Source organism: Mus caroli, unplaced genomic scaffold (genome assembly GCF_978045245.1).
Source record: "Mus caroli unplaced genomic scaffold, Mus_caroli_1 scaffold_16, whole genome shotgun sequence".
NCBI lineage: Eukaryota > Metazoa > Chordata > Mammalia > Rodentia > Muridae > Mus > Mus caroli.
Genome location: NW_028227271.1, coordinates 5167990 through 5192266, shown reverse-complemented (window position 1 = coordinate 5192266; position 24277 = coordinate 5167990). Strand labels below are relative to the sequence as shown.

Below are 24277 nucleotides of genomic sequence, written 5' to 3'. Positions count from 1 at the left end.
CCTCATTGGTAAGGGCAGACCTAGTCCCCTTTACCCTTTCTTCAATCTAAGCGTGCCAAGGGATAGCCTAAAGCTCAGCCTGAGAAAAATGAAGAATGACTTCATCTGAGCCCTCCCCTTTATTCAGTAAGACCTCCTTCCACTCCTCCAAACCCTTCCGTTTTCATTTAGTATGTGTAGAGCTGTCTGGGAAAAACAAAAACAAACAAACAAACAAACAAAAACAAAAACAAACAGCAGACAGAAAGATTATCATTCAAAGCAGGCTCAAGGAAAATAGATTTCCCTAAGTCCCATGGGTGCTCCTACCCTAGAGTAGTACACTGCTGTATGGAAAGTTCAGCTGCAATTCTAGATTAATGCTTAAGGAATAAGAAATACTGCCGGGCGTGGTGGCGCACGCCTTTAGTCCCAGCACTTGGGAGGCAGAGGCAGGCGGATTTCTGAGTTCAAGGCCAGCCTGGTCTAAAAAGTGAGTTCCAGGACAGCCAGGGCTACACAGAAAAACCCTGTCTCGAAAAACCAAAAAAGAAAAAAGGAAAAAAAAAAAAAAAAGGAATAAGAAATACAGGCTAGATGCGTTCAGGATCACTGCGGACCCAGGACCCCATCCCCCCACCCCACCCCCCCGAGACACACAAGAGAACTCACACGGGATGGGTGGAAACCCAGTCTTCCAGAGTGTCAAACAAATTATCCGGAAGTCGTGCGGGGTGTGTGTCATTGTATTGGCTTGTGTTTGGCATGCTGCATGCCAGAGGCCCAGGATTCAATCACAGAAGGAATGAAAACAACCACTACTACAGGGGAGAGAAAACAGACGGGGAAACCTCGGTGTTCCTCCATCTCCACTTCTTACAACCCATCTCGGACAGGACTTCTTTCTTCCTTAGTGGGAGGACCCACTACAGCTCCCACTTTTCCTTCGCCCCTCGCGCCACCATCGCATGTCCCCGGTTAACTGCTCAATGTGACCGAGTCTCCCTTCATTCCAACATCAGCCATGGTTGCCCTTCATCTACTTTAAAGGGGGAACACGCACACTAACTTGCCCGAAGCAAATCCATCCTTTTCCAGAGGATCAGACGCTCCACACTAGAGGACCCCCATCGCTAGGAACGCCCACGGGGGTGGAGTAGAAGGGGCAGGGGGAGGGGCGAGCGGCCAAGGAACGGAAACCCGGCGGCTTTGTTTACGGCTCAGGGACCCAACCGACCCGACCCGGGAGTTCACCAGCCCGGCCCCGGCGCTCGCAGGGGTCGAGGTGCTCCGGAGCCCAGGCAGCAGGACTTCCCGTCTCCATCTCGGCGCGCCCCTCCCACCTCGGCCCGGCCCCTTCCCGCCCAGGTCCCGGACTCACGATGCACTCGCGGACCCTGTCGTGGAACAGCTGCTCTCGCACGGATAGCACTTCGTAGTCAGCTGCTTCCATACTCTGCTCAGCATGACTGGGGCGGGGGTGTCTCCGGGCCCGGGGAGGACGAGCGGGGATGAGGCCGCCGCCGCCCGCCAAGCACCCGGACCCAGCCTAAGCGCCTCTCCTCGCTGCCCGTGACGGAAACTCAAGGTAATCTGGGGCTCAGATTCTGCGGTCGGACGCCCCGCCCTTAAAGGGGCAGGCCCCAGCCCGCCTAGTCTTAAAGGGCTCGGGTCCCCCTCGGTCCCCTCCCCTTTAAGGTGGGGTCACTCGTAAGCACGTTTCAACGCAAGTACCCGCCGCCCGGCTACGCGGAAGTGCCAGGCTTGGTGCCCAGTGACGACACAAGGCCGGGGCGGGTTTCTTCAGAGGAGCGGAACTTACTGGTTCCTCGTAGACTGTCGGTCATCGCTAGAAGTGCGCTGATAGGACATTCTGGGAAAGGAGGCGGGATGTTTTTGGCCTGTCGAAGCTGTTCTAAAACTAAGAGTCCTTGTGGTCCGCGGCTGAGATGTGAGGGTTCCAGGATGTGTATCCGCCAGGATTTTAGTTTAAACTGAATAAGGTTGGGATCAGGTCAGCCCGTCGAGATGTAAGCACCACGGGGTCTTCAGAAGGGACGGCTGCCTGTAACCCAAGGGCCCATAGCGTTTTCTTTCTTTATTTTTATTTTTGGTTTTTCGAGACAGGGTTTCTCTGTGTAGTCCTGGCTGTCCTGGAACTCATTCTGTAGACCGGGCTGGCCTCGAACTCAGAAATCCGCCTGCTACTGCCTCCCGAGTGCTGGGATTAGTGGCTTGTGCCACCACTGCCCGACATGTTTTTTATTTGTTATTGGAGTTTCCCTGCCACTCCAGACAGCTTTCACACAATTATTTTTGTGGAAGGCCTAGGGTATTAGAGAATAAATAGTTAAAAAACAAACCACAACAAAAACAAAAAAAACTGGAGACTTTTTAAAAATTTCATGAAACTTTTGTTTTGTTGAGACAGGTCTTGCGATGCAAACCAGGGTAGCCTTGAATCCTCAGCTTCCTAGTAGATTGCATGTATTACCAGGCCCAGGCTATCCCCAAACTGGGGAAATGTCCCAGAGAATATTGGTGAGTGGATTGAGTCAAACATTAACTACCTGCTATGTGCCATTCTCTTTATAGCCTTTATCTAATTTTAACGTCTTAACAAGAATTTGAAACTAGAAAATAGAGGTTGGCCGGGTCCTACTTGAGACTCAGAAACCATCTGGGCATTGTGGCACACATCTTTTATTTCAGCACTAGGAAGGCAGAAGCAGGTGGATCTATAAATTCATGGCCAGTCTGCCATTTACATAATGTTTTAAGCCAACCAGAGTAACATGGTGAGAATTTGTCTCACAAAAACAAAATAAATACATCCTGTGTATACATATATGTTTATATAGTTGGCCCTCTGCATTGTTGGGTTCTACATCTGTGGGTTCAGGTAATCTCAAAAACAAAGCAAAAACCATTTGGGAGGGGTAGCTATAGAGATGGCTCAGTTGGTAACAGGAAAAGGACCTAAGTTCCATTCCTAGCACCCACAATTAATTAGTAGTGCAGGCTGGTGAACCCGGGGAGGTGTGAACGGGAGAATCCCTAGGGTCTACTGACTAGACTAGTCAGTGAACCCTATTCATGTAGCCCCAAGTCCTAATGAGAAACCAAACACATCTGGGATACAAAGAGAGACCCTGCTTCAAAATACAACAGCAAAATACATCTAGGGCTGGGAACGTAACTCAGTGATAAAGAACTTAGCATGAGCAAGACCTTGGATTTGATCCCCAACACCATGAAAAAAAGTCTTGGGAACAAAATTATGTCTGTACTGAACATGCGCAGATTTTGTGTCCTTGCTGGTATAACCTAAATTTTTTTTTTTTTTTTTTTTTTTTTTTTTTGGCGGGGGGGTTTCAAGACACAGGATTTCTCTGTGTAGCTCTGGCTGTCCTGGAACTCACTCTGTAAACCAGGCTGACCTCGAACTCAGAAATCCACCTGCCTCTGCCTCCTAAGTGCTGGGATTAAAGGCCTGCGCCACCACTGCCCGGCTATACCCTAAACTATTTATATAATGTTTACACCGTATTGAGAAGTATAGGTGCTGGAGGATTGGTTCTAAATATTTTTTTGGGCGATATGCATACGTTATATACAAATTCTGAGCTGTTGGCATTTTTTTGGTTTTTTTGTTTTGTTTTGTTTTGTTTTTTTTTGGTTTTTCGAGACAGGGTTTCTCTGTATAGCCCTGGCTGTCCTGGAACTCACTTTGTAGACCAGGCTGGCCTCGAACTCAGAAATCCGCCTGCCTCTGCCTCCCAAGTGCTGGGATTAAAGGCGTGCGCCACCACCGCCCGGCTTTTTTTTGTTTGTTTGTTTTTAAGACAAGGCCTCTCTATAGTCCCGGTCTTCTCAGAATTCAGTGTTTAGAGAAGGCTGGCCTCAGATTCACTGACATCTAGCTGCCGCTCCTCCTGATGTTGGAATTAAATACACGTGCCACCATGCCCCACCCCACACCACAGTTGTAAGTTTTACACTTATACATGTGTTTCTGTGTGTGTGTGTGTGTGTGTGTGTGTGTGTGCGCATGAGAACAAGTTCATGCCCAGATGCATGTGAGGAGTCACAGGATAACTTTGGGGAGCTAATTTTCTCCTTCCACAGTGTAGGCTCCAGCAACTGAGCTGCGCTTGTCAGGCCTGGCCAGCAAATGCTTTTGAAAGCCACCAGAGTCCTCAGACTTTTATTTCAACTATGAGAAGCATGGTGCTTTAATGACAGTATTGTAGTGCAAATCAGGCTGGGCACAGGCCTGTAATTCCAGCACAGAGAAGGATTGAAAGCTGAGGCAGAAGAATGTAGGTTGGCCAGCTTGGGTTAGGAAGTTCCAGTCTAACTGTATTCCCAGTTAGACTGGAACTTCCTAACAAGGCTTTGTTGCAAAAAATAAACCAAAAGAAGACATTGTCTCAACAAAATGGATCAAAAATAACTAAGACTCAGAGTCACTGGGCAGTGGTGGCGCCTGCCTTTAATCCCAGCACTTGGGAGGCAGAGGCAGGCGGATTTCTGAGTTTGAGGCCAGCCTGGTCTACAGAGTGAGTTCTAGGACAGCCAGGACTACAGAGAGTAACCCTGCCTGGAAAAACAAAACAAAACAGAAAAAAAGAAACCCTCAGAGTCAAACCAGAGCATTTCATTCCTATTGGCATGCATAAGATTCAGGTCCATGATATGTCAGGTGTTAGGTGTGTTGAGTAGACAGACATGAAGAACCTAGCTTCTCCTTCATAGAACTTAGAACTTGTAGGAATGATAAACAGCCAGTAGGAGGCTGGGGGCAGGGTAGTTTAGTAGGCAGAGTGCTGCCAACCATGCACATAACCCGGAGTTTGATCCCCAACAAATGCGTGAGTCTGGTAGTATACGTTTGTATAATGAATATAATGTAGTATAATGAGTATATGTATAATGAGTCTGGTAGTATACATTTGTAATCTCAGCACTTGAATACAGAGATCAAGGTCACCTTTGCCTATGTGACAAGTTCAGGCCAGGCAGTGGTGGCGGCGGTGCATGCCTTTGATCCCAGCACTTGGGAGGCAAAGGCAGATAGATGGCTGAGTCTGAGTCCAGCCTGGTCTACAAGTGAGTTCCAATACAGTTGGGGCTACACAAAGAAACCCTATTTTGAAAATCCAAAATAAAAAAACATAAATGTGTCTGCAGCCCAAAAGGCCACTCTGTGTGGGGTTGAAGAGACAGCTCAGAGGTTAAAAGTGCTCAGGCTCCTGAGGAGGAAAGAGGCAGGGCTCCAGGACCCAGAGCAGGTGTAACGCCAGTTTGAAGGAAATTGAGCAGTCTGGCCCCTGGAGGCATTCATGCACACACAAACCGATACATTGTGGAAGCTTGAATGAGACTGAGCACAGGCTTGTTATGTTTGAATACTTAGTATCCAAGTGGTGGAACCCTTCAGGAAGGATTAAGAGGTGTGGCCTTGTGGCAAGAGGCATGTTACTGGAAGTGGCCTTTGAGATTTCAAAAGCCATTCTCTCTCTGCTTCCTGCTTGTGGGTCTGATGTAAGCTCTCAGCTAGTGCTCCAGAGCCATGCCTGCCTGCCTGACCCAAGCTCCTCACCATGATGGTCATAGACTCACCCTCCAAACTCTAAACCCCCAATAACCTCTTTTTCTATAAGTTTTTTTGGTCATAGTGCCTCATCACTGCAACTTAAAAGTCACCAAGATAGCCAGGCATGGCAGCACACGTCTTTAATCCCAGCACTCAGGAGGCAGAGAGAGGCAGGTGGATTCTGAGTTCGAGGCCAGCCTGGTCTACAAAGTGAGTGCCAGGACAGCCAGGGCTACACAGAGAAACCCTGTCTCGAAAAACCAAAAAAAAAAAAAAAAAAAAAAAAAAAAAAAAAAGTCACCAAGATGTCAATCAGTACCAGGAAGTAGGTCATTACTGTGACGGGCCTGACAATGCTGGTTTTGTGGGTCCATGGAAGACTTTGGGACTTTGCAATAAGAAATTTAATGAATGCTGTAGTTGGGACTTAATAGACAGTAGTACTGAGAGCAATGTGGACTATGGAGGTCTAGCTTCAAAGGTTCCAGAAGGAATGATATTAACAACTAGGCTAGAGACCATTCTTTTTTTTTTTTTTTTTTTTGGTTTTTCGAGACAGGGTTTCTCTGTGTAGCCCTGGCTGTCCTGGCACTCACTTTGTAGACCAGGCTGGCCTCGAACTCAGAAATCCGCCTGCCTCTGCCTCCCAAGTGCTGGGATTAAAGGCGTGCGCCACCACGCCCGGCTAGAGACCATTCTTGCCCTAAGAATCCACCTAAGACTAAACTGAAGAGTTTGACTGGCGGAGGTGATTTCAGACAGCTTCATATGGACCTTGTCATTTAGTCATTCGTTATTAGTGATCCCTCTTCTGCAGCTCTACCACGAGAGAGAGCCCAGCACATGGGGTAAAAAGAAACACAAAAGGCACAGATGAGAGACAAGGTGACAACATCAGAAAATATAAGGTGGAGGTCAGAATAGGCCATCTCATGAAGCAGTGACAGTGGAGCCTGGATTGCATTGGAGACCCCAAAACGTTGGAGGTGCCAGAACTGTGGAATACCTGCCAAGGAGCCGTTCAGACAGGGAGTGGAACCAGGCTAAGAGAGAAAAATGTGTTGTAATCAGCAGAGCTAGATGAGTGGAGCCACGTGAATCCTTGGACTTGAGACACAGAATTACAGGAGCTGGAGTTTGCCCTGCTGGGTTTCTGTCTTGCTGTGGTCTGGTCTTTCCTCACTATATTCCATTACTCCCCTTTGGAATGAAAATGTTTACTCTAGCCGGGCGTGTTGGAGGACGCCTTTAATCCCAGCACTCGGGAGGCAGAGGCAGAGGCAGGCAGATTTCTGAGTTCGAGGCCAGCCTGGTCAACAAAGTGAGCTCCAGGACAGCCAGAGCTATAAAGAGAAACCCTGTCTCAAAAAACCAAAAAAAAAACCAAAAAAAAAAAAAAAGAAAAAGAAAATAGAAAATGTTTACTCTGTTCCATTACATGTTAGAAGTATACATCTTGCTCCTGTATTTTATTTACAGGTTATGATTGAGAGATTGCTGAGTCTTGGAAGAGATTTTAGACTTTTAAATTATGTTGACTGTCAACAACTATGGGGACTTTTGAGGTTGGACTGGGCTAGAGATCATTCTTGTGATTTGGGGGGCGGGGGGAGCTGGGGAGTGCAATTATGATAGCACTATCCAGTAGATTGGGAAGGACTAGGAGGTGTGTGGCCTTGTTGGAGGAAGTATGTCACTGGAGTGGGTTTTGAGCCAGTTATCTCTCTGGCTCCAGCTTATGGATCAGATGTAAGCTCTCAGCTACTGCTCTAGCGCTGTGCTTGCCTGACTGCTGCCATGCTCCCCACCATGATGGTCACTCTCTGAAACTGTGAACCCCAAATTAAATGCTTTCTTTTATAAGTTGCCTTGGTCACGTTTTTGTTTGTTTGTTTGTTTTGGTTTTGTCACAGCAATAAAACAGTAACTGAGACATTCATACACATAATTTAAAATATTAAAAATAAAGTCTTTTTAAAAATAAAAGTAAGTCAGGTGTGGCAGCACATGCCTTTAATCACAGCACTCTTGAGAACAAGACAATCAAATCTCTGTGTGTGTGAAGCCAGCCTGCTCTACACAGGACATCCAGGGCTATGTAGAAAGACTCTGTCTCAATTAATTGATTAATTAGTTAATGAATTTTAAAGAGAGAGGGCTGCAGAGGCAGTTCAGAGTTTAAGAGCATGCATTGCTTTTACAAAGGACCTGAGCTGGATTCTTTTTTTTTTTTTTTTTTTTTTTAAAGATTTATTTATTTATTATATGTAAGTACACTGTAGCTGTCTTCAGACATTCCAGAAGAGGGCGCCAGATCTCGTTGCGGATGGTTGTGAGCCACCATGTGGTTGCTGGGATTTGAACTCTGGACCTTCGGAAGAGCAGTCGGGTGCTCTTACCCACTGAGCCATCTCACCAGCCCCCTGAGCTGGATTCTTATCACCAACACTGAACAGCTCATTGCTACCTGCAACTTTAGCTCTAGGTGGAATCTGTGTGCAAGTGTGTGTGTGTGTGTGTGTGTGTATGTGTGTGATGCTGAAGACTGAATAAATGGTCTTGAGTAAATATTGCATGCACTCTCCTGCTGACTTACACATTAGCCCAGAATGTTTCTTTCTTTTTTTTTTTTTAAGATTTATTTATTATATATGAGTACACTGTGGCTGTCTTCAGACACACCAGAAGAGGGCATCAGATCTCATTGCAGATGGTTGTGAGCCACCATGTGGTTGCTGGGATTTGAACTCAGGGCCTTTGGAAGAGCAATCAGTGCTCTTATTCGTTGAGCCATCTCTCCAGTCCTTTTTTTTGTTTGTTTGTTTTGTTTTGTTTTTGAGACAAGGTTTCTCTGTGTAGCCTTGACTGTCCTGGGACTCACTCTGTGCTCTACCACTGCCCGCCTCCAGAATGTTTCTTTTTTTTTTTTTTTTTTTTTTTAAAGATTTATTTATTTGTTATATGTAAGTACACTGTAGCTGTCTTCAGACACTCCAGAAGAGGGCACCAGATCTTGTTACGGATGGTTGTGAGCCACCATGTGGTTGCTGGGATTTGAACTCTGGACCTTCAGAAGAGCAGTCGGGTGCTCTTACCCACTGAGCCATCTCACCAGCCCCAGAATGTTTCTTAAAGAGAGATCTGGCGGCCTGGCGTGGTGGCGCAAGCCTTTAATCCCAGCACTTGGGAGGCAGAGGCAGGCAGATTTCTGAGTTCGAGGCCAGCCTGGTCTACAAAGTGAGTTCTAGGACAGCCAGGGCTATGCAGAGAAACACTGTCTCGAAAAAGGAAAAAAAAAAAAAAAGAGAGAGAGAGAAAGAGAGAGAGATATCTGTGTCGCAGGCTACCCTGGTCTACAGGGCAAGTTCCAGGATAGCCAGTGCCACACAGAGAAAATCCTGTCTCAACAAAACAAAAAACAAAAAATATCCCACCAGATCAGGGGCTGCAGATCTACTGCTCTCTGGATGGGCTGACATGTGTGCCTAGTCCACAGCCCACTCACATACACCTTGCCAGATTTTCTATTTATTTTGTTGGCTCAGACTTTGTATCTGAGATCTAGGTCCTCTCTACTGTAACCCGGTGTTGTCCTCATTCCAGCCTTCTATTCAGTCCCTAGTAGGCCTTCCATGCCCTGTCTGACCTCAGGACTCTGGATCTGTTGAGGATCACTCCCCCTCACTCCTGGCTGGCTCCCTAACCCAGGGCGGCCTCGAAACATCTGATCTTTCCCCCATTTATCTCCTGGTTTAAATTGTACAGTTCACAGTCGTCTCCCTCACCACCTTATCTAAAGCCACCCTCTTTTTAATTTTTAAATTGTTTTGTATATGTGTCCAGGCACATTCATAGTGCTGTACTGTATGGAGGTCAGAGAACAACTTCCAGGACTGGGCTCCCTCCTTCTATCTTGTGGGTGTTGAGACGTGCTCACGTCTTCAGATTTGGCACCTTGCCAGGCTAAAGCCATTCGCCAGCCCAAGCAACCTGTTGTTTTTTTTTTTTTTTTCATGTTACAGAAATTGCTATAGCTGGATTTAACTTGCGTACATTAACTTGCTGGCCTCCCATATAGACGTCTCTAGAGAAAGAATCATGTTTGTCTTGAACTAAGTGATTTTCTTAGCTTTTGACCTGCTGTACATACCCAAGGACAAACATTTGCAAACATAGGAAGAAAACAAAATAGCTAGCATTATTAATAATCAAAAGATTTAGGTTCTGAGTCTACCAGTCTGTTGTTCTGAGCTACACTACACTTTATGCTTTATCTCACCTTCCAGTCAGAATTTTTTGTTTGTTTTTGGCCTGTGCCGGGGATCCAATCCAGGACCTGCTAGTACATGCTAGGTAAACTCTCTACCATTGATCTATAATCCAGCCCTCCAGACCTCACTTTTTTTTGTTTTAAGTCAGGGCTGTACTCCGTAGCCCAGGCTGGTTAGAAATGAACTATGTAGTCTAGGCTATCATCTTCAAACTCATGGAGGTCCTCCTGCCTCAGACTCTCACAGGCACTCATTATTATGGAATCTGAGTATACATTGAACATCTACCACACAAAGATACGGAGAACTGATTTTGAGCCTGTTTTATTTATTTTGAGACAAGGTCTCGCTGTGTAACTCAGGCTAGCCTCTAGTGCTGGAATTATGGAAATATAACACTACAATCTGGCCTGAAGTGCACTTTAGAAGGCAAAATGCCCAGGACTACAGAGATGGCTCAGCAGGTGAGAGCACTTGTTGCTCTTGCAGAGGGCCTGGGTTGAGTGAGTTCCGAGCACCTACATGGCAGCTCATGACCTGTAACTGTTAGTCCCAGGCAAAACTATGCCGTCTTCTGACCTGGCTTTCCTTAGGCGCATGCACACTTTGTTTGTTTGTTTTGAGTTACTGTGTAACTCTAGCTGGCCTAGAACATGTTGACTAGGCTGGCTTCAAACTTACATACCCAACAAAAGTAAAATTTGATAATGATGATATAATGATGATGATGATGATGCAGAGCTAGGCAGTGGTGGCACACATCTTTAACCCCAGCACTCATACTTAGGAGGCAGAGACAGGCAGATCTTTATGAGTTCGAGGCTAGCCTGATCTACAGAGCAACTTCCAGGACAGCCAGGGCTGCACAGAGAAACCATCTCTAAATAAATAGTAAAATGCAGGCCAGGTGACCTGGTGTATGCCTTTACTCATAGCACTGGGGAGGCAGGGGTAGGTCAACCTTTGTGACATAGTTATTCCACCTAGCCAGGGATAGGAAAAAAGAAAAAAGAAGAAAAGAAAAGAAAGAAACATATCAATACAGTTAGTCAAGTCAGAACTGTACGGTGTAAATTCAAGCTACAGCAGAAAGAGCTTAAAAGATCTAGGAGAAGTAGCCGAGTGACCAGAGGGTTCTCTGCAAGCCCAGTACCTTACATTTTCTTCTGTGATAGGTCTTCCTGTGTAGCCAAACTAGCCAAGAGCTCCCCCGAATGAATCTCCTCACTCAGCTTCCCACTGTTAACATGGCTGTTAATGTTTACTGGCCTATTGGGGATAGGTGGTACCTGACTTGGGCATAGGATGTGACCCCCAGATTTGATAACACACTCTCTCCAGATTCCTCAAAGGGATTTCTACCTCTCTAAGTTTCAAAATTACCATTGAGCACCGAGTGGTTGTGGTAGAGCACAGCTTTTTTTTTTTTTTTTTTGGTTTTTCGAGACAGGGTTTCTCTGTATAGCCCTGGCTGTCCTGGAACTCACTCTGTAGACCAGGCTGGCCTCGAACTCAGAAATCCACCTGCCTCTGCCTCCCGAGTGCTGGGTTTAAAGGCGTGCGCCACCACGCCCGGCTAGAGCACAGCTTTAATCCCAGCACTCATGCGGCAGAGGCAGGTGGATCTGAGTTCAAGGCCAGCCTGGTCTACAGAGCGAGTTCCAGAGAAACCCTGTCTCAAAAAATGAAAAAAAAAAAAAAAGTACCAGTGAGCACTGAACGAGGGTCCATGCTTTGCACCGTCCCAGGATTCTCAACCTGTCTCTCCTGCCTCAGTCGAGTAAAGTGCTTACGATCCTTTTCTTTAAATGATGTTAAAGGAAACCTCCATTTGGATGAAACCTACCTTTCATTTCATACTTGGTTCAGTGCAAGAGTAACTGTGTGGTATGCACGGCCCCCTGAGTTCATCCACAGAGCCAATAAAAAGACAAAGAAGGGCTGGGACTGTAGCTCAGTTGTCAGAACGATTGCCCAGCATGCACACACACACATGTGCACACACACACTCCTGCGCACAGGAACACAAGATGAGGGATATGACTCTGCTTTCTTTTTTTTTTTTTTTTTTGTTTTTGTTTTTTCAGTTTTCAAGACAGGGAGTTTCTCTGTGTAGTCCTGGGTGTCCTGGAACTCATAGATCTCGAATCCACAGAGATCCACCCACCTGCCTCTGCCTCCCACATTCCGAGATAAAAGGCATACACCACCACTGCTCAGCACCTCTGCCTTCCTCATTCAAATTCTTCCTCTGAACATTGGAACACAGCATCTACAAGCTGTCAGTTGAGAGTGGCAACAGGGGAAGAAGCTAGTTTTAGCAACACAGTGTCAACACTAGCAGCCTGGAGATGACCACCAGTGATTGACCACCAGTGATTGACCACTAGTGATTATTTCTTTTTCCTTTTTTTTTTAAAGATGACCTATGATTTTTTTTTAAGATTTATTTATTTATATAAGTATATTGTAGCTGTCTTCAGACACACCAGAAGAGGGCATCAGATGGATCCCATTACAGATGGTTGTGAACCACCATGTGGTTGCTGGGATTTGAACTCAGGACCTCTGGAAGAGCAGTCAGTGCTCTTAACCGCTGAGCCATCTTTCCAGCCCTAGTGATTATTTCTTTGTATCAGTATTGAGTTTAGTTTAGTTTAATATAGCCACATTCTCTTCTTTAGTTCCGGTTGACCTCGAAGCCATGCCTTTTTTTTTTTTTTTTTTAAACTATTGTCCTGGAGTAAGAGTGGAGAGTTTGGGTCTCAGGTCGTGAAAGTTCTTGGATATGAGGTTGCTTCTTTCACTGTGATGGAACACCAGGCACGGCTTCCTCCAGTAGCTGTCAAAACAAAATTTGACAAGCCGTGAATTCTAGGCACGCCCCGTGGGTCACTTCCTGTTTGTTGCATTTTTTTTTTCTTTTTTTTTTTTTTTTTTTTGAGCCTTACCTCCAAGGTGATGGCAAGGGCAGACTGAGTTCGCAAGGCTTGGCTTGGCTTTCCTGGACAGAGAACTCCTTGTCGGTGGTGCCATCTGCAGGGCATTAAGGAATTTGCTATGCGCTTTATGGGAATGGGAGGGGTGTATGTCTTCTCTTTCCGCCGTCTCAGACTAAAAGGTTCTTCCTGCCTTCCGTGATGAAATCCTGATGTCTACCCTGGATCACAGCATGGACCTCCTTAAGGCTGAAAGGCCCATATTCGCTCTAATCTTTTAACAGGCAATATTTAAGGCTGGACTCAAAGCTGTGGTATCATCTCCTTCCTTGCTTGCCAATTAAATGTGTCATCTGTGAGATGAGTAACCCGGGTCCTCCCACTTTAACAATGACCTCAGGCTGAAGGTGAAGAACGCTGAGCTCTGAACGCATTTTAGCCGGCTGTGGGTTTTGTTGTTTGTTTGTTGTTTTGTTTTTAGCAAATGTTAAGGCTAATGAGAGGCCAAGTTCGACCACCTAAGTTTGACTCCCACAATCCATACGTTGGAAGAAGGGAACCATCTCTGGCTCCCACACCTACAGGGCCTGACAGGGTCCTGTTAACTCCTGTGAGCAAAGCACGATGTCCATCCGCAGGGCAAAGGAAGAAATGGGCCCAGAAGGGGATGGAGCGTCAGGACGAACAAGAGCCAAGTCTCTCTCTTACCCCTAACCCCTCAGGATTCCCCTTCTCCAGAGACTGCTTAAAGAGGATGTGAGCTGGAAGGAGAATGTGGGAGTTTTACAAACCTTTAAAATGCACATTGACTATAAACAATAAAGATCTTAAGATGGCCACGAACCCAGCCGGGCGTGGTGGCGCACGCCTTTAATCCCAGCACTCGGGAGGCAGAGGCAGGCGGATTTCTGAGTTCGAGGCCAGCCTGGTCTACAAAGTGAGTGCCAGGACAGCCAGGGCTACACAGAGAAACCCTGTCTCGAAAAAAAAAAAAAAAAAAAAAAAAAGATGGCCACGAACGCTTGTACTTTCCTGTAATCCTAGTATTTGGGAAGCTGAGGCAGAAGGACTGCCATAAATTAAAAAAAAAAAAAAAAAAAGCCAGGATGTAGAGGCAGATGCCTTTAATCCCAGCATCTAGCCTGAGGCAGAGGCAGAGGCAGAGAGAGAGAGGCAGAGAGGCAGAGGTGAGACAGACCCAGAGGATCTCTCTCTGAGTTCTAGGCTAGCCTGGTCTACTACAGGGCTACACATAGAGAAACCCTATCACGAAAAAACAAAAACAAACAAAACCTCAAAATGGTAACTACAACAAACTGGGCTTAAGAGGGAAAAATCATGATTTAATAATTTTTCAGCCTCCTCTGGGTCACAGGCATCGTCACCAGGCACTGCACCCTGATCAACTTCTGTCTGATCCTCCTGCCTCCACCTCGAGTCCTGAGATTATAGGCCTCAGCCACCATACCAGGATGAATGCAGTGTTGGGGATCAAACCCAAGGCTTCATGAATGCTGGGCAAACATCCCACAAACTAACCTACAAATGCACCTCTGCATCCCCAAAGGTGTTGCTTTGTGACAGGGTCTAAGTGGTCCTGGTGGTCCCGGAACTCAGAGGACTGACTGCCTTGAACTCAAGAGATTCACCTGCCCCTGCCTCTTGCATGCTGAGATTAAAAGTGTGTGCCGCCACACCTGGCACAATCTCTCTTGTGAAGATGTTCTGTATCTGTGTGTGAACGCGTGCACACTCATACAAAACTGTGCACATGTGTGGAGGCCAGAGGTCAAGCCCAATGTTGTTTCACAGACATTGTCCACCTTGTTTTGGGTGCTTTAGACTTTTTATTATGTACACCTGTGGATAATGTGCAGGCACCAGAGGCATGGGGACCAGATCCCTAGCTAGAGCTAGTAAACTAAACTAGATGTGGGTGCTTGGGTGAACTTGGGTCTACTAGGTAGGTCTGCTGGTTAGCAAACACAAGGGAATCTTCCTCTGAATATTCCGCATAAGCCTTGATACCTAGTTTGCTTGCTTTTCTTGGGACAGGGTCATTACAGCTCAGGCCAGCCTTGTATTCCTGGTCCTCCAGCTTTTATTTTTGGCCTCTAATCCCACACTTGGGAGGCAGTAGCAACCCTCGGCTACATACCAAATGGATAACAAGATGAGCATAGGTAACTAAGACATCGCAAAATAAAAAGTAGAGTGCAACAGCAGTTTATCACTTGTCTTTCATGTCTGGGGCCCTTTGTTCAATCCCAAGTATCAAATATCCTCACACACAGTGGTATAAATGGGAGTCCTTCTGCCATTTACCAGTGTTCCCACATCCTGTAGACAGTGTATTCTTCCTTTGGCTCTTTCCTAGTAGGAAATGACCAGTTAACTGTCACCCCCTTAGACTTTACCTTAGCAGTAAGGGACAAAACCCTTTAGACTTCATGACTTTTGGTAAGCTCCAATCCTCAAACTGGAATCAGGGCTTTCATACCACCCTCAAGATATTTGCAGTTCAAACATCACACCCTCCATGCCCTGTGTCAGCCCGGCTTCAATGAAAGTATTAAAGGAATGCACAACCAGCCTTAAAGACCATTTGACATCTTGGCAAATATTTTAGGTAGCATGGAGTCAAGCAAAGCTACCATGCCATACAGCTTTCTCAGTGCTCCCCTAGTACCTAAGAGGCAATGAATCAGCTGAGTGGTTACCTATAATTACTCTCACAGGGGATTACAATTAGAGGGGGAGGCCTAGACTCATCTGAGATACAGGATCTGAAACAAAGTATCCAGAAACAAAACTCTTTTCTTAAAGCTTTTACTTGGAGACATCATGGAAAACTTAGAGGTACAACATGGAGAAGACATGATCACAGAATGGAAACAGCACAGAAGCATCAGTGCCTGCAGCTAATACTGGAGCAGTTTGACATGACACAGGATCTCAAGGAATGGACTTAGTATTCCTCTCCTTCTTCCTCCCCCTCACCTTCCACAGAATCCACACCAACCTCCTCATAATCCTTCTCTAGGGCAGCCATGTCCTCACGGGCCTCAGAGAACTCACCCTCCTCCATGCCCTCACCCACATACCAGTGCACAAAGGCACGCTTGGCATACATCAGATCAAACTTGTGATCTAGGCGAGCCCAGGCCTCAGCAATGGCTGTGGTGTTGCTCAGCATGCACACAGCTCTCTGCACCTTGGCCAGGTCACCACCGGGTACCACAGTGGGAGGCTGGTAATTAATGCCAACCTTGAAGCCAGTGGGGCACCAGTCTACAAACTGGATGCTGCGCTTGGTCTTGATGGTGGCAATGGCAGCATTGACATCTTTGGGAACCACATCACCACGGTACAGCAGGCAGCAAGCCATGTATTTACCATGGCGAGGGTCACATTTCACCATCTGGTTGGCTGGCTCAAAGCAGGCATTGGTGATCTCTGCTACAGAAAGCTGCTCATGGTAGGCTTTCTCAGCAGAGATGACAGGGGCATAAGTGGCCAGAGGGAAGTGGATGCGAGGGTAGGGTACCAGGTTGGTCTGGAATTCTGTCAGATCAACATTCAGGGCCCCATCAAATCTGAGGGAAGCAGTGATGGAAGACACAATCTGGCTAATAAGGCGGTTAAGGTTGGTGTAGGTGGGGCGCTCAATGTCGAGGTTTCTACGACAGATGTCATAGATGGCCTCATTGTCTACCATGAAGGCACAATCAGAGTGCTCCAGGGTGGTGTGGGTGGTGAGGATGGAATTGTAGGGCTCAACCACAGCAGTGGAAACCTGGGGGGCTGGGTAAATGGAGAACTCCAGCTTGGACTTCTTTCCGTAATCCACAGAGAGCCGCTCCATCAGCAGGGAGGTGAAGCCAGAGCCAGTTCCCCCGCCAAAGCTGTGGAAAACCAAGAAGCCCTGGAGACCTGTGCACTGGTCAGCCTGTGGGAGAAAAGGAAATATAATGTTTTATTAGGAGGGCATACTCTTAGCACTATTTGCAATTCCTTTAGACTGGGAACCAAGACACCTTCCCACTGCATTTTAAACCCATCCATATATGGCATTTACCAGCTTGCGAATCCTGTCCAGGACAAGGTCAATGATTTCCTTGCCAATGGTGTAGTGGCCACGGGCATAGTTATTGGCAGCATCCTCCTTGCCTGTGATGAGCTGCTCAGGGTGGAAGAGCTGGCGGTAGGTGCCAGTGCGAACTTCATCTGGAAAGGGAGAAGACGTCAGCCATCGGCCACCAAGGACACACACAAGCTCACTCACCCTTCTGGGTCTGGAGAGAGATTCTGAGTCTGTGACCAAGAAGGAATCCCTCGGGGAAGCCCTCAGCCAGCTTACCGATGACTGTGGGTTCCAGGTCTACAAACACTGCCCGGGGCACATGCTTGCCAGCTCCTGTCTCACTGAAGAAGGTGTTGAAGGAGTCATCTCCTCCCCCAATGGTCTTGTCACTTGGCATCTGGCCATCAGGCTGGATGCCATGTTCCAGGCAGTAGAGCTCCCAGCAGGCATTGCCGATCTGGACACCAGCCTGGCCAACGTGGATGGAGATGCACTCACGCTGTGGAAGGGAAGAGAAAAAAATATATATATTAGCAATGTTGCAAAGTAACTGGAGTTCTTAGTGGCACTATGTGACAAATCCGGCCCTGTTCCACACCTAGGTGTGACTACTGCTTTCTCTTTTTGAAAACCAATATACAAAGGCCTTTCATCTACCCGCTGAGCTCTGTTTTTGCTCTGGTGTCCATATCTTGGAACAATTCTAGGCACAGGAAGCACGTGGCTGGAGCAGGGAGGGGAGGGGCCCAGCTTCGGGGACAAGGGGCAGGGGCTCTTCGCAATGTGGTAAAGGAGCAGTGTTGAGAGCATGCACCTGAAGCAGCCTGCAGGCTGATGGTCTTTAGCTTCGTCTATTTGTAGGTACAGAGCTCTGCTGTTCTACATCTGTCCTGATTCAGCAAGGGATTATCAACTGCTGAGATCCGATTTCTGTACCCTCAAAACACTTCAATGTCATCTGGTACCACACAAATTTCTATATCGAGATAGTCGACCTTCTTGCTTTTGGATAACTACGATTTGTGGACTATAGTCGAGGAAATATTCCCCGTATTTCTTATGGCTTTCACTAAAAGCCAAAAGGTCGCGGCTGAGACTGCAACTCGGTAATAGCTGATTTAGAATGGTAGAGATCCTGCGTTTGACCCTGGGCTCAAAACAAGGATCCAACTGGAGACACACCCTAAACGAATTAAACCCGCAGTGTCTCAGCGCGCACGCGCACACTGCGGAGGCTGTTCCCGCCGCTCTCCGGCGGGAAAGTAACGGTTGCGCATGCGCCTTGTGCACGGCGCCTTCCCGCCCCCGCCTTTTCACACGATAGAGGAAGTGAGGGCGGGGAAAATCTGCGCGCGCGCCCGAAAAGCAGCAAGCAAGGGAAGGATGGGGGAAGGGCCCGCGCGGGAAGAGTGCAGTCTGAAAGCGCCATGCTGCACGTTCCGTGCAGGGTGTGATGATTGGAGACCGGGTTCCAGGGAGATCCGAGTGCGCCCCTTCTTCCCCATCCAGGGACGCCCCCAGCAGCATGGGCCCCAAGCTCTCTCGCACGCGCCCCCCTCCATCACAGCCCCGGGCGAGCTCCTTCCTCTCCTCCATCACCTCCGCCCCACACACCGATCCCCACTCACCATGATAGCAACGGGTTAGAAGGCGAGGGTGAGAGATAGAAGCAGACACCGGGTCTCGGTTACCGTTCCCGACAACTAAGAGTCGAGGTAAGTAACGCAATGAGGCGGAGGCGCCCGCGCCGGAGCCTCTTAAGTAGCAGCTGGGGAGGGGCGGGCGCGGTCGCTGGTCACGGCCCCTCCCCGGGCCAGCCGCGTCCACTGGGCGCCCGGCCTGACCGCCGCAGAGGCGGGCTCGCCTCGGAGCCCCCTCCCTGCGTGGGCCCGCGCGCGGGGCGGGGCCGCCGCCGGGGCGCGCGCCATGCTGCAGACAGGGGCGCGCCGCTGCAATGCGGGGCGGCAACGGGTACTGTCGCAGAGGCAGAATCTAGAGGAGAATCGCTCCATGTGGGCGATCCCTGGGACTTGGCATGTCCGCCGTTTTAGAGGTGAAGCGCATCCCAATATGCTTGTGGTCCAGATAGCTCAGTTGATTATATTCACGTGGCCACACTGGATGAGTGAGTTTTACCTTGCTCCTCGCTTCTTTTAAGGCTGTGCATTCTGTACTTAACCTGCTGAGAAAGTCCCTTATGAAGGCGAGTAGCCATACTTGATACATTGTAACGGCTTGTTCCCGATTCTAAGGGTATCGAGTACTGGAAGCATTTTGAATCACCCAAAGGGTAGCTAAGCACGGAGTGTTGAGCTTGTTAAAATAAGGGCAGACTAGCCCCCCTCCCCGTCTTTAGCCTTAAACTACTAACTTAATGGAATAACCCAAGTAAAGGCTCTTTCAAAAGATTTTGAAAGATTTAAAACATTTGAAATAGTAGCTAAATTGAACAAGTGAGGCAAAACTAGAGGGAAAATTTCTTACAGAAAAATACTAGGGATTTCTTGTGCAATGTAAGTTGGATTGCTTGGCGTTGTTTTCAGTACCAGATTATAAACTACCCCCGAATTTATTTCAGGAACCTAAATTACTACTATTCATAAGGTGATGGGGCTAGGTGTGGCTTCCGAGTTGCCCTCCCAGAAACACATTGCAATCGCTAAACTATTCAAAATGTCCTCCTGGCAGCCACAACCCGGAGCACGGAATCCTTGCAGCTGTGCAGCCTAAGAACTCCCCCTTTTCAGACCCTCGGGCGTCTCTTAGTCAGGTGCCCTGGGATTCTTGTCATAGTGTAGCTAAACAGAATCCCAGGAGTCACTGGAAAGGAATGCCTTAGCCAGTTAATTAGGAGCGGTCGAGTTGAGAGCGGGGTGCCTGGTGCTAGAAGTGGGAGGGTCTGGAAGTGCTTCAGAGCAGCCCTGTGGGTAATTTGGGGGCCGGAGCTTGATTCCCAAGAACCCAGAGGGCGTGGGGGACAGCCCGTGCTTGTATTGCCAGTGCTGCAGAGACAGGCAGGCCCCAGAGGCTTAGTGGCTAGCCCGACTAGGCCTTTCTGGACTAGTTCCAGGTCAGCGAAACCATTGCAAACAAGGGGGAAGACAGAAATACACCCAAATAGAAGTTGGTAAGTGTGATCAATTTAAAACAAAACCCCTAAAGTTAATCTCTGGACTCCACAGGCTTGCTCATACACATGATGCTCACCCAAGTGCCGTGTACACACACACACACACACACACCCCAAAATAAATAAAAGTTGTAATTTGCCATTAACACCGAGGAAGAGGAAAACATGATCCAATTTCCTTGTTCAAAAGGTTTCTGGTTTTGTTTTGAGACAGTGTTTTCTATAACCCAGGCTACCTCACATTTGCGCAGAGTTCCTTGGCATTGAACTCTTCCTGACCCTCCTGTCTCTACCAAATGCTAGGATTACAGAGACCCTCCAGTCTCTCCAGGCTGAGAGAATTTTCGGCGTGGTGGTTTCTGACCTTTCTTTATTTTTGGTTTTTCGAGACAAGTGATCTTTCTTTTGTCTCAAATATTCCAATTCGCTCTGGAACTTACTTAGCCAAGAATGACGTTGAATTAATTCTCTCTCGTTCTTTCTTTCTTTTTTTTCTTTCTTTTCCTTGTTCGATTTTGTTTGAAACAGAGTCTCACTATGTTGTTGTATGAATTCACTATGTAGACCAGGCTGGCCTCAAACGTGCAGAGATCTGCCTGCCACTGATTCTTGAGCACTGAAATTCAAGGCATCTGCCACCATGTCTGGCAACTTTTTATTTAAAATTTAATAAGTGGGGGGGGGGCGGGTTGTGCACACATGCTACAGTACACACTGGGAGACCGAGAACAACTGTTGAAAGTCAGTGAGAGTCAGTTCTCAGTACACACTGGGAGACAGAGAACAACTGTTGAGAGTCAGTTCTCAGTCCATTCAGTCCAAGAATTGAATTCAGGAAATCAGGCTTGAGGCAAATGCTTGACCCTTTGAACCATATTGCCACAACACAAACTTAAATATATATATATATATATGTATACATACACACACATACACACACACACACATATATATATATTTGTTGTTTTGTTTTGTTTTTGGTTTTGGAGACAGGGTTTCTCTGTATGGTCCTGGCTATCCTAGAACTCACTTTGTAGACCAGGCTGACCTCGAACTCAGAAATCCACCTGCGTCTGCCTCCCAAGTGCTGGGATTAAAGTCTTGTGCCACCACTGCCTGGCTTGATACATACTCTTTTTTTTTTTTTTTTTTTTGGTTTTTCGAGGCAGGGTTTCTCTGTATAGCCCTGGCTGTCCTGGAACTCACTCTGTAGACCAGGCTGGCCTCGAACTCAGAAATCCGCCTGCCTCTGCCTCCCGAGTGCTGGGATTAAAGGCGTGCGCCACCACGCCCGGCTTTGATACATACTCTTAATCTCAGTTCCATAGAAGGCCGAGGCAGGAAAACGGTAAGTTTGAGACCAGCCTAGGCAGCGTAATAAGTTCCTGTTTCTCAGAATAAATGGGGGTGATGGTGACATGGGTCCTTTCCAGGACCAGTCACTAACAGCTAGGGGAACATTATCAGAAACCTCCCAGAAGTGACTTCGTTTTTATATCCCATTGACTAAATCCAGGTTCAATTCTGAAGGAGGAGGCTGGGAAGGCAAGTGTTGGCAAAGGAGGAGTTTGCTCTAATTCGTCCCCCAGGAGTGACCACTGACTCCCCCCCTTCTCTCAGTTGGAAAGTGGGGGAAGAAGGCTGGTTAGACACTTACTATGGCTTAGATCTTGAATGTCTCTTTGACTTCCATGTGAAGGCACGATTCCCAGCCCGTGGCACCGCTGGGTTGTAGTAGGACTTTTGGGAGGTAGGACCTGATGGAAGGAAATCTCAGTCAGTGGAAGGATGACTTAGAAGTGGGAACTAGGATGTGGGCCCTTGTCTTCCTGTCTTTCACTTCCTGGCTGCCACAAGCTACTTCTCCAAGGCACCCCAAACATTGCTGTACCAAAGCAGTTGCATTTCCGAAAAGGCCACCCCAGTCTAGGGGAAGTCTTACAAACAGTATAGAAGTCCCACAGAAGCTGCAGTCCTGGGGCTCCCTTCCACAGTTTGCATGTGCACCCCCCCAACACACACACATACACACACACACACACACACACACAAACTCTGTAAATAAGTGTTTAGAATATATAAAGTAAAATACAGCCCCCGTGAAGCAAAGCACACTGGCTCAGGAGATGCTCAGTCAGCAAAGTGTCTGTCACACAGCTGTGAGGACCTGAGCTCTCTGTCCACTAACCACATCAAAGCTGGTCCCAGTAGTTGGCATCAGGAGCCCCCCAGTGTGGAAAGCAGGAACTGGGGGAGAAGTATCCTGGTGCTCTCTGGGTAGCTATACTAACTGACTGTATGAGCTCTTTTTTTTTTTTTTTTTTTTTTTTTTTGGTTTTTCGAGACAGGGTTTCTCTGTGTAGCCCTGGCTGTCCTGGAACTCACTCTGTAGACCAGGCTGGCCTCCAACTCAGAAATCCGCCTGCCTCTGCCTCCCGAGTGCTGGGATCAAAGGCGTGCGCCACCAACGCCCGGCTGTATGAGCTCTTATGTTCAGTGAGAAAACCTTGCCTAAGAAAATACTGTGGAGAGATGGCTCCATGATTGAGAAAGCCTGAATTCAGTTCTGTACGCTGTATCAGGTGACTCACAACTGCCTGTTAATTTCAGCTCCAGGAGATCCGATGCCTCTACCTTTAAGGGCACCACATTCATGTGCACATACCCACATGGAGGCACACACAAACAGAATTAAAAAATAAGAAGAAAAAACAAAACAAAATAAAACAAAAACAAAAAGCCGGGCGGTGGTGGTGCACTCCTTAATCCCAGCACTTGGGAGGCAGAAGCAGGCAGATTTCTGAATTCGAGGCCAGCCTGGTCTACAGAGTGAGTTCCAGGACAGCCAGGGCTACACAGAGAAATCCTGTCTTGAAAAACAAAAAGAAGAAGAAGAAGAAGAAGAAGAAGAAGAAGAAGAAGAAGAAGAAGAAGAAGAAGAAGAAGAAGAAGAAGAAGAGGAAGAGGAGGAGGAGGAAGAGGAGAAGGAAAAGAAGAAGAGGAGGAGGAGGAGAAGGAGAAGAAGAAGAGGAAGAAGAGGAAGAGGAGGAGGAGGAGAAGGAAAAGAAGAGGAAGAGGAGGAGAAGGAAAAGAAGAAGAAGAAGAAGAAAGAAAGAAAGAAAGAAAGAAAGAAAGAAAGAAAGAAAGAAAGAAAGAAAGAAAGAAAAGAAAGGTAGAAGCCTGGGCTGGTGAGATGGCTCAGTGGGTAAGAGCACCCGACTGCTCTTTCGAAGGTCCAGAGTTCAAATCCCAGCAACCACATGGTGGCTCACAACCATCTGTAACAAGATCTGGTGTCCTCTTCTGGAGTGTCTGAAGACAGCTACAGTGTACTTACATATAATAAATAAATAAATCTTTTTAAAAAAAAAAAAAAAAAAGAAAGGTAGAAGCCAGTCATAGTGGTGTGCACACCTCCAATCCCAGCACTCGGGAGGCAGAGGCCAGCCTGGGCTACAGAGTGAGTTTGGAAAGACACCCACCCTGTCAGAGAGAGAGAGAGAGAGAGAGCACAAGGAAAATAGAGAGTGACTGAAGAAGATCCCCTCTGTAGATCTCTGACCGCCTGCACACATGCACATGTATATGCACCCATACAACCATAAACTCACATGCATGTGCCTGCGCACACGGGCACACACACACACACACACACACACGCATGTGCCTGCACACACACATACACACTGATTGCCCCTCAGTCTTCCTTCCTTAATTACAGAGCCCTGGTTTTGTGAGGAGAAAGGTTCTGTATATTAGCCATGTCTGTGTGAGTGCTTTAGTGGTTTGGTGACATTTGTCAGACAGTTTTAAGGGCCAGCACTTAGGAAGAAGGTAGATCTTTGAAAAGCAAACAACAGAAAACAATCTGTTGCTAACGCATATATGTCTCCATGTCTCCTGTTTTTTTTCTTGCTAGAATGTGGATCAGTGACAACCCTGAGCACAAGGCAACCCTAAGCCACAAGCTAACAGTGGAGGAAGACAGAGCATAGGTCCCTGTGACAATGCTCAGCTACAGAAGCCTTGGCCTGCTGCATTGGCCGAGCACATTTGTGATAAACTCAGAGTCACCAACACTGCATCGGTGGCACAATAGGAAAAGGAGTCAAAGCCTTTCCCCTTGGTGACATTTAACCACGAGTGAGCCCAGACTTGAATTCTCTGCTCGGCTCTTCCTGTGTCTCCTGTGTCCTCTGTCCATCCTGAGTGCTGCCCCATGTCTGTGCTCCTCTGTGTTTCCTAATAAAGTGCTTTGCTCTTGCTTTTATTGAC

At 47.4% G+C, this 24277-nt stretch overlaps 2 protein-coding genes and 1 long non-coding RNA gene across 3 annotated transcripts in view; 1 reads left to right on the top strand and 2 right to left on the bottom strand.

The window, feature by feature from the left end:
• The window catches only part of Lmbr1l (limb development membrane protein 1 like), a 14686-nt gene extending 13091 nt beyond the window's left edge, over positions 1-1595 (bottom strand). Inside the window, exon 1 of the mRNA XM_085831504.1 lies at positions 1361-1595. Coding sequence (XP_085687630.1) covers positions 1361-1432 — 72 coding nt within the window. The 5' untranslated portion in view covers positions 1433-1595. The remainder of the gene's footprint in view (positions 1-1360) is intronic.
• Positions 1411-24277, top strand: LOC110310468 (uncharacterized). Its single transcript, XR_015045547.1, has 2 exons — positions 1411-1567; positions 23922-24277. It is a non-coding gene; the product is annotated as an uncharacterized LOC110310468 (long non-coding RNA).
• Positions 15604-18764, bottom strand: LOC110310098 (tubulin alpha-1B chain). The gene is made up of 4 exons (XM_085831506.1): positions 18501-18764; positions 17149-17371; positions 16867-17015; positions 15604-16737 (listed from the first exon to the last, which is right to left on the bottom strand). The coding sequence occupies exons 1-4, from the start codon at positions 18501-18503 to the stop codon at positions 15757-15759; spliced, it is 1356 nt and encodes a 451-aa protein (XP_085687632.1). The 5' UTR covers positions 18504-18764; the 3' UTR covers positions 15604-15756.